Raw genomic sequence first — 14,947 nt, 5'->3', positions numbered from 1 at the left:
GAAGAAAGATAAGAGTTGATTGTAAAACAATGCAACATTTTGCTCCACTACATGAACTTAATTAACTACAAACCCCAAAATTTGGGATACCCTCCAAAGTGATGCCAAAGTTTTGCAGTCCTTTTGCAGAACCCCACATTTTGCAGCAACCCACTAAACTGAGTAATTCATGCTCAAACCAGAGGTCATAGGTATCACCCCAAAACCCAGCATACTTCCAGTTTACAGGACCTTCCCGACAGTTGGCTAGGCAGAATTCTGACTTGCCAGTCAGAGATGAGTGGCTTTTTAGAAGCCTGCATTAAATCATTACAGTACTTATTATAATGCAATAAACGTGCACAGCTTCGGGAGTTTATATTAAAATCACTGGTCAACAAACTGGTCATATAACCACTTCAGGAAAATTTGTAAACTGCAACTCACTTGTTTGCTGTGCACTGGGTTCGGAGTACTCGAAGGACTGGACTGAGACAAAGCTACACTGCTATTTTTTCCAATCTGTAAGGTACAAACAGTATTCAGAAGGCAAGATGCAGAAACCATATAGAACTGCCGTAAAAGCAAGCGTACTCTCAAAATCTTTTGCAAACTTTTTCAGCAGGGGGCTGGTCCACTGTCCCTCAGACCTTGTTGGGGGCTGGACTATATTTGGGGGGGGGTAATGAACGAATTCCTATGCCCCATGAATAACCCAGAGATGCATTTTAAATAAAAGCACACATTCTACTCATGTAAAAACACCAGGCAGACCGCACAAATAACCCAGAGATGCATTTTAAACAAAAGGACACATTCTACTCATGTAAAAACATGCTGATTCCCAGACCGCCCGCGGGCCGGATTTAGAAGGCGATTGGGCCGGATCCGGCCCCCGGGCCTTAGTTTGCCTACCCATGATTTAACTCCCTATTAACATACTCTCATTAAAAAGCAATATGGAACACGTGGCTCTCATTTTCAGTAATGTATCATGCAGATGTCAGGCTATCCTGGGAAATATTTGGGGCTGACCGTTGGGTAACCGTGGTATAAGAAACCAGGAAGTTGCCTCTGCAGCCAGGAGCGGAATGGGAGATGCAACCTTTCTTCAACCTCATTGCTCACTCACAGGCCAACGGAGGCTGGCTGGAGTTGTGCATTACATTTGCACAGGATGCTGACTGGGTGCTCCCTCCGCAGTTCACCTCTGTGGGCATCCTGATACATCCGCCAGACTGCTTTGCCCCTGCCAAGTCAGGGAAACAAGACCCGACAGACTCGTGAAACCCTTACCTGCCGAGAGATGGAGCTGTTTGGAGTATCTGGCACCGTAGGAATAAGGTTGGCAGTGCTCTTTTTGTGAACGCTATTCATACCAGGCATTTTAGTGATTTTACAGGCTTTGCTACTAGAACTAGAGTTTTTGCGTTTCTTCCCTTCCGATTTGTCAAAACAAAGGGGGAAAGAGGACACGGCGTTGTGTGCTGTTAGGGAGTGGTCCCCTGAATGGTGGAGAAGGGAGGGCACAGACAAACCGGAAGAATCAATACTGTTTACTACGATGCTCATGTGTTTCACTGAGTCTGCTGAGCTACTTGATAACGAAGTCCGTCCTCCCAAGGGCTCCGATTTGGCACTGAGTGGGGTTGTTCCATTGTTTGCATTGTGCACAGACAGACTGTTATAGGAAGATGTGGCCTGATAAGAGTTCAAGGTCGAGCTGGGGTTCAAGACGCAGTTCTTTTTGTGAGACCCTGAAAAGGAAGAAGAGGGGGACGAGGAAGTCTGCAAAGACAGCGAGGAAGAAGAAGAGGGCGGCCTTTTCTTTTTGTTACTAGAAGACTCATCACCGCGGCACGAGAGATCTCTGACCTTTGAGGATTTGCTGGTTTTCGTTTTGGATGGCTTGTGGGACGGGGGAGGGATAACCGCTGGCACAGGTGACATGGCCGACGGTGTCTTAAATGTCGAGTCTATAATACTCAGGCTGGCAGCCACGTGAGGGAACGCCGTAGTGTGCGACATAATGGAATTTGTATCCGATGCAGTCGCAAAAGCCGCGTTGGACAACATGGCAGAAGTCATCAAGTAGGAAGAAGGTATTCTTGAACTGACGGGCACCGAAGGAATATACACTGCACTAGGATTGCTGAAAGGTTGCAAAACCGATGCTGGAAAAGGGGTGGAGATATGTGCTGCTGCAGAGGGCATCGGACTATCCACCGCAGGAGGGATTTTCCTGTAACAGGAAAGAAAAAGAAATACTTTGAGGTTCAGGCACCTCGTAACTCAGCTTAGCCTCAAGGACTGAGCAATAAACACATACACACAAATAAGAATTACTGGATAGTTTTAATTTACCAGTTCCAGTTCATTACATTTTGGGATTTATGTCCAGATTCTTGCAACTGGGCCTCCTCTTACTTCACACTGGACTGAGGGTATATGCCACTCAATCACATATGCTCTCCCACCTTCCCCGCACAGCCGTCTTATGTGAAATTTCCTTCCATTCTTTTCTACTTACCAGTTAATCAGGAACGCTCCTAAACTTACTTTGATCAATTGAATTTAATCTGGGTTCTCAAAAAGAAGTAACACCACAGTTGTGTTGTTAGTACTCAAATCATACACAGAACTGGGCCTGATCCACTCAAGTGTCAAGAGTAGGTTTCCTAAGTGGTTAAGTCCTATTTCCCCCATTCTCTTGCCATCACCAGGAGATGGGAGATGTTCATGCCTCCCCCAGCCATGCTCAGCCCTCCCTCCCTCTGCCATGCAAGTTCCTTGAATTCACCAGACAATCTACTGCAATCCAAATAACTTCAAATATAGAAGGACTATCATAAACATTAACAACCAATTAGTATTGGGATGTGCAAAGTTAACAGAAGACTATCAAGCCTGACCCCCAAAGTTCCAACTATTGTACCTCATTAAAGGTAAAGGTAAAGGGACCCCTGACCATTAGGTCCAGTCGTGACCGACTCTGGGGTTGCGGCACTCATCTGGCTTTATTGGCCGAGGGAACCGGCGTACAGCTTCCGGGTCATGTGGCCAGCATGACTAAGCCGCTTCTGGCGAACCAGAGCAGCGCACGGAAACACCGTTTACCTTCCCGCCGGAGTGGTACCTATTTATCTACTTGCACTTTGAGGTGCTTTTGAACTCCTAGGTTGGCAGGAGCTCACCCCGTTGCGGGGATTCATACCGCCAATCTTCTGATTGGCAAGTCCTAGGCTCTGTGGTTTAACCCACAGCACCACCCATTATTATTATTATCATTATTATTTATTGAATTTATATACCGCCCTATACCCGGAAGTCTCAGGGCAGTCGTCAATAAATTACCACTAAAGAACAAGTCAGCCATGTTCCTTGAGGCAAATGTTACAAGTGACAACATCCAAGTTCAAGACGGTGCAAATGGCAATCACAACCCCAATCTTCGGAAGTTCGCAGAGTTTGCTTTTAACGGCCGGCCCCTGTGGGGGTCACACAGCGAATGAGGAAGAGACACCAGTTCTTCCTGCAGTTTTCTATCCTATGGTCACACTGGAGGCTTCATTTAGCCATCAAGACAAATAGCCTCTGAGAGCCCTTATGAATTGGTATAAATCGCTTTAAAGGCATCTCTGCCAGTGGATATCACCACAGATTGTGGCAATGACACTGAATACATTGTGCAGAATACTACTCGGGGGGGGGGGGGGCTGCCCTGAATCTGTCAGGCCAATCAAGCTAGTTGAGTTGAGTATAGAACTTCTCTTGATCCACTTCTGAATACTATCCATAATGGTATAAACCTGTTATGTGTCTCATTCACATTTTTTCCTGGTTAAAACAAAGCAAAACTGAACAAACATTCTAACCTTTCCCCATGAAGAAGGTCCTCTAAACATCTCGATTGTTTCTGCACCTTTTCTACCTCTACAGTTGTGTGTTTTTTTAGTTTAGTTAGAATCGAGTATATTCACTTCCAGAGTTAACACTAAATACATTAATTGTAGTAAATGAACCACCATAGCCGCTAGACTCTAGAGGGCCGTGAAAATTTGTGTCCCGGGATTTTAAGACTCCTCTATCCATCCACTGAGTGGGACGCAGGTGGCGCTGTGGGTTAAAGCCTCAGCGCCTAGGACTTGCCGATCGAAAGGTCGGCGGTTCGAATCCCTGTGGCGGGGTGTGCTCCCGCTGCTCGGTCCCAGCGCCTGCCAACCTAGCAGTTCGAAAGCACCTCCGGGTGCAAGTAGATAAATAGGGACCGCTTACCAGCGGGAAGGTAAACGGCGTTTCCGTGTGCGGCTCTGGCTCGCCAGAGCAGCGATGTCACGCTGGCCACGTGACCCGGAAGTGTCTCCGGACAGCGCTGGCCCTGGCCTCTTGAGTGAGATGGGCGCACAACCCCAGAGTCTGTCAAGACTGGCCCGTACGGGCAGGGGTACCTTTACCTTTACCTTATCCATCCACTATCTGAGCTCCCTTCAGCCCCTCCCCCAAAATAATGTATTTGAGGGGGCTGCCCCCCCAAAGTTGATGGGCATTGCCATTCAAAATGGGTGCATGCACTGTGTACTGTGATCAATTATAACAGGGCTTACCTGCTCCCCTCTTAAAAAAACCCTTTGAGGTGACAGATGTGAAATACATTGGCATTATTTTCTGCTCTCATACCCCACTCTTAGACCTGTAGGATAACATGAAACCAGAAGCTGTTTACTTACCTCCACATCTGTGAGTTTAAGTGTCTTTCTACCATGGAATTCAGTGCTAGTCGAAAACGATCCCATCTTCTATCAAATACGTAGTAACCTCTTCCCATCAAATGACTTCCAAATGAACAAAACTGGGAAAGATAAAGGGGAAAATATATAGGGATCTTGCAAAAATCAAAGGATGCTGCCGATCAATACATTGACTACAGAAGTTTAAAAATGCTAACTGAATAGTGATTAGTCTGCTATCTGTTGGAGTCTAGTGAAAATAATTGCATTAGTAAATACCTTTGGCTTTCTCCTTTTACCCCAAAACTTGATTTTATTTTCAGGTGATTTGGATGAATATCACTTTTGGTATCTGTAACTAAAATCCCTAAATTTATGCTGCTGTAAAATATATATATATATATATATTTGCTTTCGTAGATTTTCACGGGTACAGGAATGCAGGTTTTGGTGTCCTCGGGTGTCTTCCCGTGTAAAAGTTGGGGTGTCTAGGCGACGTTTCGACGAGGTCTCACTCGTCATCTTCAGGCTGGTGCTTTCGGCTTCTTGTTACTGGAACAGAGCGGGATCTCAATGTTTGAGTTCCTATAAATACTGTAGAGGGGGTGTGGTGTCTAGCCTCCAATGTTCTGGGCAGAGAGGAAGTTCCCAGGCTAGTGTGCCTTTTCTTCTTTTGTTCCTTAATTACTTGAGAGATACCTTGAGTGATTTCTTGAGTGATATCCTGAGTACCACTTAGGTGGGTCATTAGGTGTGGATTAGTTGCTAAAGTCTTTGTGTCTTGACCTCTTGAACTTTGTGAAGAGTTTTCCTGAGAAGATGGCTGTATTGCACTTAGTTGTGCTTTGGCTTGGCTTCGTGTATAGGGGCGAGCTGTGGTTTTGTGGCTTGTGTCAGCCAGATCTGTGTAGGGATTGCAGGGGGGTGCAGCATCCGGAGGTGCCACCATGGATTGGCTACTGGATGGTGTCAGTAATTCATCTGTGGAGAGGGTCTGGACACAAGCCACAAAACCACAGCTCGCCCCTATACACGAAGCCAAGCCAAAGCACAACTAAGTGCAATACAGCCATCTTCTCAGGAAAACTCTTCACAAAGTTCAAGAGGTCAAGACACAAAGACTTTAGCAACTAATCCACACCTAATGACCCACCTAAGTGGTACTCAGGATATCACTCAAGAAATCACTCAAGGTATCTCTCAAGTAATTAAGGAACAAAAGAAGAAAAGGCACACTAGCCTGGGAACTTCCTCTCTGCCCAGAACATTGGAGGCTAGACACCACACCCCCTCTACAGTATTTATAGGAACTCAAACATTGAGATCCCGCTCTGTTCCAGTAACAAGAAGCCGAAAGCACCAGCCTGAAGATGACGAGTGAGACCTCGTCGAAACGTCGCCTAGACACCCCAACTTTTACACGGGAAGACACCCGAGGACACCAAAACCTGCATATATATATATATATATATATTACGGTCTCTGGCTTGCTGTGCATGCATCCCCTAGTAAGATGCAAGTCATCACAAAACACAACATGGGAGAAGCCACAAATTGCATTAACATTTGCATTTGCAAAAGCTACAGCCTTGAATACTATAATTTTAGAGGATGTTATTAGCTTTATAATAGCTATTATCTTACTTTCGCTCCTAGGTCATCTACCTGGTAAAAAAGTATAATCTACTATTAAATTAAGTGAGACAAGGAATTTCACACAAATACGCTGAAAGAAAAGATATTCATGAAATCAGAAGAGCTTCAGGGTATACTATAGGGAGCCAAGATTGCAAATTAGTTAAGGATCTTTGGACTTACTGTGAAATCATTCTTCTAAATCAGGCATAGGCAAACTCGGCCCTCCAGATGTTTTGGGACTACAACTCCCATCATCCCTAGCTAACAGGGCCAGTGGTCAGGGATGATGGATGGGTGTTGTAGTCCCAAAATATCTGGAGGGCCGAGTTTGCCTATGCCTGTTCTAAAGACATCTAAAGATGACCTCAGGTGGGACTTGAGTTCCACCTTGTGGTTGAAGTCAGGAAGTGCTGTTCATTTGCAGAAGCTTCTGGGTATCAATTGAACCACATGGCCGGTTCTTTTATGACAAGCCATAGAGAGAACAGAAGACCCGTGGCAATAAGGTAAAAGACATACACCGCTGCTCCCTGGCTCCTCTTTCCTTCAACCCAGTGGGAGAGATGGGCATCAGATGGGGACGCTGAAATCTCCTGGGGCACATTCACGATCCCAAAGATCACCAAACCATCCTCAAGCTGAGAGGGATCTGCAGGGATCACTTGCATCTACATTAACCCCAGAGGCCAAAACACAGCCTTCTGGTTTGGCAAGAGAGCTGTGTGCATCATTTAAGGAAGCACAGGCAATTTTTCCTCTGCTTTTCCCTAATTGCTGCAAAACACTTTGCTTGGAGCTAAACCAGAAGTCTGGGGCACGACAGGTCTGCTGGAGGCAGAGAAGGAAGGAAGACTGGGGGCACAATCTTCACAAAGGGAAGGGCTTCTGTGGAGCAGGAAAAAGATGAAAATGGACACAGGGGACAAAGGGCTCTTTTATTATTACTACTTAAAGGCAAAAAGGTAGGAATGGGAAAGCGGGGAGACCTCAGGAACTAGCCTAGGGAATGGACAGACAAACTGATATGAGAGAGACAGAGAGAGTTTAATGGAAAATAGGCACCAAATGGGCTCCATGGAAAACATATACACAAAACAAGAAGGGAAACAAATGAATAAAAACACACCTAAACTGAAGGAAGGAGGTAAAGCGCGTGCTCACCAACCACTCAAGGTGAAGCCAGAAGCAGAACTGGTCACAGAGTGAATTGAGATCCAGGAGCTTCTGCAAATGAACAGCAATTTCTGCCTTCAATCACTAGGTGGATCTCAAGTCTCACCTGAGGCCATCTTACATTTGGTTGTTTTTCAATATTAATGAGCTGCCTTCTAGCTGAAACAAAAATCTATGTCCCTACTAAGGATTGAAGCAATTAGATCTGCCACGTTCACAGCTTGTGGTCTCTATCATCCAACACGACTGACTGCTCTGCAGCAATGCAACGGTACAGTTGTGTAGACTGATGTTGGCATACAAAGTTTGAGCAGCGTGGGGCAGGGCAGCTCACCAACTTGGGAGACCTCAGATCAGGGATGGAGAAGCTGAGAACCTCCAACGTTGTTGAATTCCAACTCCCATCAGCTCAGACAACATGGTCAGCTGTGAGGGGTCCATCTGGAGGTTCCCAGGTTCCTCACTCACCCTTGCCTTCAATTATGAACTACAAAGTAAATGAGGACATGCCATGGAAGAGTTGGGTGGAGAAAGTCAGTATGAAGAGAGAGGGCTACTTCTGGAAAAGAACCCAGCACAGGTTGGCGGTTGGAGGATGGATGGCGGCTAACAGATTGAGGTTGAATCCTGACAAGACAGAAGTACTGTTTTTGGGGGACAGGGGGCAGGCGGGTGTGGAGGACTCCCTGGTCCTGAATGGGGTAACTGTGCCCCTGAAGGACCAGGTGCGCAGCCTGGGAGTCATTTTGGATTGACAGCTGTCCATGGAGGTGCAGGTTAATTCTGTGTCCAGGGCAGCTGTCTACCAGCTCCACCTGGTACACAAGCTAAGACCCTACCTGCCCGCGGACTGTCTCGCCAGAGTGGTGCATGCTCTAGTTATCTCACGCTTGGACTACTGCAACGCGCTCTACGTGGGGCTACCTTTGAAGGTGACCCGGAAACTGCAATTAATCCAGAATGCGGCAGCTAGACTGGTGACTGGGAGTGGCCCCCGGGACCACATAACACCGGTTCTGAGAGATCTGCATTGGCTCCCAGGACGTTTCCGAGCACGATTCAAAGCATTGGTGCTGACCTTTAAAGCCCTAAACGGCCTCGGTCCTGTATACCTGAAGGAGTGTCTCCACCCCCATCGTTCAGCCTGGACACTGAGATCCAGCGCCGAGGGCCTTCTGGCGGTTCCCCCATTGCGAGAAGTGAGGTTACAGGGAACCAGACAGAGGGCCTTCTCAGTAGTGGCGCCCACCCTGTGGAACGCCCTCCCTTCAGATGTGAAGGAAATAAGCAGCTATCCTATCTTTAAAAGATATCTGAAGGCAGCCCTGTTTAGGGAAGTTTTTAATATGTAATGCTGTACTGTTTTTAACACTCGATTGGGAGCCGCCCAGAGTGGCTGGGGAAACTCAGCCAGATGGGGGGGGGTATAAATAATAAATTATTATTATCATTATCATTATTATTATTATTATTATTATTATTATTATTATTATTATTATTTAGCCTGGGAAGTAGTTTCACTTTCCAACAGCCTTGCCTCTGTACTTTGGTGAATGGCTGGGGCAGGGTGCTCAAACAAACAAAGGTTACTCCAGGATCTTAGGTTTGGGTGTAATGACAAACCATGGTACAGTGGTGCCTCGCAAGACGAAATTAATTCGTTCCGCAAGTTTTTTCTTCTTGTGAGTTTTTCGTCTTGCGAAGCACGGTTTCCCATAGGAATGCATTGAAAATCAATCAATGCGTTCCTATGGAAACCGCCTTCAGACCAGGTCCGGGGACAGTCTGTCCCCCGGGACCTCTTCTGAAGGCTGGGGGGGGGGGGACAAGGGCTTTTCTTCCCACCGCCAGCCTTCAGAAGGCTGTTCTGAAGGCTGGCAGTGGGAAGAAAAGCCCTTCTCCCCACCTCCCGCCCCGCAAGCTCCGGGGACAGGAGGGCTTTGCTGCCGACCGCCAGCATTTTAAAAGCCCCCGGGACAGCGGAGACTTCTCCGCTGTCCCGGGGCGATCTTAAAATGCTGGCGGGCAGCAGCGAAGCCCTCCTGTCCCCGGAGCTTGCAGGGCAGGAGGTGGGGAGAAGGGCTTTTCGACCCCCAGCATTTTAAAAGCCCCCGGGACAGCGGAGGTCTTCTGAAGGCAGGCGGTGGGTGAAAGTCTTTGCTCCCCCCCCCCCGCCTGCCTTCAAAAGCCGTCCGGGATAGAGGAGAAACGCGCTGCGCTTCTCCGCTATCCCGGGAAGGCAGGCGGGGGGGGAGCAAAGACCTTTGCCCCCCGCCGGCCTTCAGAAGAGGTCCAGGAGGTCCAGGACCTCTTTTGAAGGCCGGCGGTGGGCGAAAGTCTTTGCTCCCGACGGCCAGCATTTTAAAAGAGGTCACCGGAGATTTCTTCTTGCAAAGCAAGCCCATAGGGAAATTCGTCTTGCGGAACGACTCAAAAACGGAAAACTCTTTCGTCTTGCGAGTTTTTCGTTTTGCGAGGTGTTCGTCTTGCGAGGCACCACTGTACCAAGCCATAATTCATAAGCCAAGCAATCATGAGTTCAAACGGTGGCTTGTTAAAATGTAAACCATGGTTACTTGCTCAGAGCTGGTTCAAATGTTTAGGCAAATCATACTTAGGTTAAGCAAACCATGGTTTAGCGCAAACACAGGCAGTTTGTTAATGTGTCTTTATGCAACAAACATGGGTTTCAGTAATGAGGTACTTCTTTTGTAAGGGTATACAGCCAGTCATAAATGTCAGCAGTGAACAAGGTTACTGGAGATAAAAAGACATACCCCAAGAGGTCGAGGATGGTGTCCGGAATAGTGACAGTCTAACTTCTCAGATTCTTCGGATCCCTCCACTTCGCCCTCGTCACTAGATAATCTGCTAGGCAGATCTCCTCCCATAGAAGGCAGAGGCAGTTCTGGAGCATAACCACCATGGTTTGAAGAACTAGTGCTATTTATGCTGTTTGCAGAGGAAGGCCTAAGAGGGTAAAATGACCAACACAGGGTTCAAACGCCACAACTACCTTCCTAGCTAAAAGAAAACTTACAGTCAGATACTGCAACACATACTTATGCCAGAGTAAATGTCACCATGCTCAATAAAACTTGTTACAGTGGTGCCTCGCAAGACGAAATTAAACCGTTCCGCGAGTCTCTTCGTCTAGCGGTTTTTTCGTCTTGCGAAGCACGGCTATTAGCAGCTTAGCGGCTATTAGCGGCTATTAACGGCTTAACGGCTATTAACGGCTTAGCGGCTTTAAGAAAAAGGAAACAAACTCGCAAGAACTCGCAAGACGTTTCGTCTTGTGAAGCAAGCCCATAGGGAAATTCGTCTTGCGAAGCACCTCAAAAAACGGAAGTCTTTCGTCTAGCGAGTTTTTCGTCTTGTGAGGCGTTCGTCTTGCGGGGCACCACTGTACATCCTAAGCATGTTTACGATGGAAGCCTTACACAACTAACTCTCAACTTACACACATTTATCTTGTGTGCATTCAGCTTTACACACTTTGAAAAAATAAATAAATAAATAAATAAATAAATAAATAAATGGGGCTGGGCTTACAAGAAAAAAGAGGTTGGCAATCCCACCCACCATTGAACCCGATGTGTTTTGACTATACACAATTTGGCTTTCCGCGCTATCTCCTGAACATAGCCCCCACTAAGTTGAGAGTCACCTGTACTACAAACTCATTAAGTAAGCAGTAAGTCCCTCTGAATTCTTTGTTCCTGACTTCTGAATAAATGTGCACAGGATTGAGCTGTGTGTGTGTTTCAATAAACTATGCACATAAAAACCTTTTACAAAAATCCATCTTCAAAATGCCATTAGTATTGAAACATTAAATGCATTACTGCTAGACAGAAAGTCTGGATTGGAAAATAAACATTTCCTACAGAAAAGGAGAAGGAGAACATTCAATGCCCCCACTACACAGAAAGCACAGAAGCTTTTGAAGTATAGCAAATTAACTATGACATTTATATCAGAAATTTAGAAGGGCTTGAAATTTGCAGGGACTTTTATCAGGAACTGAATTGCAGAATTCTGAATGAAATTCAGAATGAAACCTGATCATTTCCTACTTCATTAAAAAGGTGCAACTTTCAAGCCCTGATTGTGGAAAGCAGTTGGAAAACAAGTTCCTGGTTTTTGCTAGAGTCTGAATAGTGACTATGCCTCAGTCTCTAAAATTTTGCACTGCACACGAGGGATATATATACAAATAAATATGATTTCCATAATTTATCCATGCCACTGAATTGAGCTTGCTCATATCATAATTTGGCATTTCCCTCGGCCCACTGCTTCCTGTGGAAATGCTCACTGAATGCCAGAATCCTGTGCCCACTTACCTAGGAAATGCTGAATTGGGCAGTCTTGATTTTGCAGGCGACGTTCCTTTGGGCTCTTGCCCAGAGTTCACTGATGTTCCTGACAGAGCGTCTTGGGCTAGCACAGGCTGGGGCTGATGAGTTTCCCTTATACATTGCGGATGCTCCTTGTCTTTTGCTACTTCTTTTTCCCGTGATCGAGCTTTGTGTTCAGCTAAGAGAATGTCAAACTGTTTTTTACGGCCTGGAACTGCTCGCCGGTGATTAAGTGAATGAGTCTAAAAAACAGGGTAGTTGAAAAAAAATTTTTTGGGGGGTGTAAATATAAAAATCAATTAAAATATTAATCTAGGAGATACCTAGAAATATTTGACTGATCATTGATTTTATGACAACACGAAACAGTTATTCTATACAGGTTAGTTCACCTGTCCTCGGAGGCACATGCAGTTTAATGAAACATTATTTTGGTGATAAGAAAACTTTCCATGAAAATACTTTACACATTAGTAGCATAACCAGAGCATTGTGGTTTTTAAAAATGGGGGTGTGAATATAAAAACAGTTAGAATATATTAATCCAGGAAATAGCACAAGTTCCATGATGTTATTGTGTAAATTAATTGCAAACCAGACCTGGAAATTGCATTCTCTGTACCTTCAATATAAATGTTCAATAACTTTTCATCTACAAGTTTGTTTATTATTTATGTCATAAAATTTATACACCAGTTTTAAAAAATCCTCAAAGCAGTTTACAAAGAGAATAAAACGAAACCAAAAAAGAAAAAAAGAACTCTTTAATTCATTCAAAACAAAGTTGCAGGAATATTTTCCTTTTGTTTTTAAATGAATGGGTAGAAAGCAGGTGTTCTTGTCTTTACAAAAGGCAATATATCCTAACGACAAGGGTTCTCAGTTTGGGTCAATCAGTCAAAAATAATATTTTCTTTACTCTGAAACAGGAGCTGCAATGCTGAAGTCACTCAGATGCACTCTGACTTTTCCACATTTCTTAAAAGGGAAGGCAAATATTACTATTCTCCCCTACCCCTTTGTAATCTGTTAAATTATGGCCTTAAAAGGATTTTCCTTAGCTAAGGGAGTAAGTTGTCATATATGACAAACAGCTCAGGTATGTGTGTTTCAACCCTTTAATTGGAAACCACCCAATTTGATATTCCTGGTCAGATAACGTTGGTCTGGGCTTTGGAGGCCTGAGTTTGGGAGCTCCTGCGATGAGACGAGCTCCTTTTTGCCCTCCCCAGGACTGAGAAGAGACAGGGAAATGCTTACTCCACTTAAAGGGATTTTTGTTTGGTTCCTCTTGCTGTCCCTCCTTGCACTCCAATGCCTGAAACCTGCCATTAAATGCCTTGTCAGCCTCCCTTACTCCTCCAGCCATCAACACTTCATCCAGCAAACACCTGTGTCTTCAAAGCATCGTGTGCTTAACCCCTATGAATTAGCTACAAAAAGAAAAAAAGATAAAGCCTATCTATAAATGAGGACTGCACTACTGCAGAACTATTGTTTTCATTCATTCATTCATTCATTCATTCATTCATTCATTCATTCATGTTTGGCAATGAATAACCACAGTGCCCAAATCACCCTTTTGATTTAATATTGGGTTGCTCTTGGCTATTTAAAAATACACGACGTATCAGAATGACCTTTATGCATTAGTAAAGATGTCAGTCACGGCAAAGCATTATATATATTTAAATTAACAAGAAAACTACCTTGCAGGTGAGTGATCTTGTGCAGGGTTTCTTTGTCTCAGGATCCAATACTCCACAATGTTTATTTGGGTCAAACTCTCTTTCTGTTTGAAAATAATAATTATAATAAAGTGAGAGGGTTTTCTCCCTTTTTTATATTAAAAAAACCTTAACATGTTTAAAGTAACATGAAACAAAAACTAAATACACTTTAATGGTGCAGATGAGAATAAATATATAAAGATATTGTACTTTTCCTTAACACATTCTGATTTTTAGCATACCTGCAACAAGGAATGATGCTTGCAGACAACAGATTCACAGACACACTAGTTCATTCTCACACAGAAACCTAGCAAGATTCCTATCTAGTTAGTAACAAAGCTAATTTCTCTGTTCCGCTCTGCTTCTTGAACTGAAGCTTGAAAACGACCCCACCAGCATCACCTACCCCTTAACAGCAGAGCATTTAATGTAGCAAAGGGAACGGCTGGTGCAGGCCTGCTTCCCATACTGTTCACTAAGCTCAATATGAAATGTAATGAAAGACCAGGAGGGAGACAGATCGATGGAGGTTACAGGCTTCTTTCTATGGGGGTAGATGTGCAGAAGAACTCGCATACCTGTTAGAAGGCATGTGGAACTACCGTATTTTTCGCCCCATAGGACGCACCAGCCCATAGGACGCAGCTAGTTTTTTGGGGGGGAAATCAAGGGGGAAAAAATTATTTCCCCCCCAGCCATCCCCAAGCTAGAAGAGGGAGACGGAGCGCTCCGTCTCCCTCTTCTGCCTTCAGGGACAGCCTCTCTAGCCTCCGTGGGGCAGCGGCTTGCCCCGCTGTCCCCCGAGTTTGTGGGGCTGGCGGGGGAGAGAAGCAAGCTTGCTTCTCCCCCCCGCCAGCCTTCAGATCAGGTTGGAGAATAACGGGGTGGCGGGGCTCCGCCTCCCCGCTATCTCCCGAGCTTGTGGGGCTGGCGGGGGGGGGGAGAGAAGCAAGCTTGCTTCTCGCCCCCGCCAGCCTCCAGATCGGGTCAGGGAATAGCGGGGTGGCGGGGCTCCGCCTCCCTGCTACCCCCCGAGCTTGTGGGGCTGGCGGAGGGGAGAAGCAAGCTTGCTTCTCTCCCCCCCCGCCAGCCTCCAGACCAGGTCGGGGAATAGCGGGGTGGCGGCGCTGCACCTCCCCGCTGTCCCCCGAGCTTTTGGGCTGCAGGCTGCTGCCCGCAAGCCTTGCGAGCCCGCGGGACCTCCCGCCGGGCTTGCAAGACTTGCGGATGGCTTCCTGAAGCCTGGAGAGCGAGAGGGGTCAGTGCGCACCGACCCCTCTCGCTCTCCAGGCTTCAGCGAAAGCCTGCATTCGCCCTATAGGACGCACACACA

The 14,947-nt window shown here is 45.9% G+C and overlaps 2 protein-coding genes across 10 annotated transcripts in view; both read right to left on the bottom strand.

Annotated features, from left to right (window-relative positions):
* BCAP29 (B cell receptor associated protein 29) overlaps positions 1 to 14,947 on the bottom strand; it is a 920,634-nt gene that overhangs the window by 285,823 nt on the left and 619,864 nt on the right. The gene's annotated exons all lie outside the window — the stretch shown is intronic.
* The window catches only part of ATXN7L1 (ataxin 7 like 1), a 77,705-nt gene that overhangs the window by 2,617 nt on the left and 60,141 nt on the right, over positions 1 to 14,947 (bottom strand). For 8 of the 9 annotated variants that reach the window (XM_083701430.1, XM_083701431.1, XM_083701432.1 and 5 more), the window contains 6 exons: positions 13,591 to 13,673; positions 11,867 to 12,123; positions 10,295 to 10,487; positions 4,707 to 4,828; positions 1,276 to 2,221; positions 427 to 501 (listed from right to left, as the gene is read on the bottom strand). In XM_083701430.1, coding sequence (XP_083557556.1) covers positions 427 to 501; positions 1,276 to 2,221; positions 4,707 to 4,828; positions 10,295 to 10,487; positions 11,867 to 12,123; positions 13,591 to 13,673 — 1,676 coding nt within the window. Of the gene's footprint in view, positions 1 to 8; positions 502 to 1,275; positions 2,222 to 4,706; positions 4,829 to 10,294; positions 10,488 to 11,866; positions 12,124 to 13,590; positions 13,674 to 14,947 lie in introns of those variants that run through there. The other variant, XM_083701429.1, reaches the window with a different exon arrangement.

Source organism: Podarcis gaigeae (genome assembly GCF_964106915.1).
Source record: "Podarcis gaigeae genome assembly, chromosome: 10".
NCBI lineage: Eukaryota > Metazoa > Chordata > Lepidosauria > Squamata > Lacertidae > Podarcis > Podarcis gaigeae.
The sequence above is the reverse complement of the archived record's forward strand: the minus strand, read 5'-3'. Positions and strand labels throughout refer to the sequence as shown.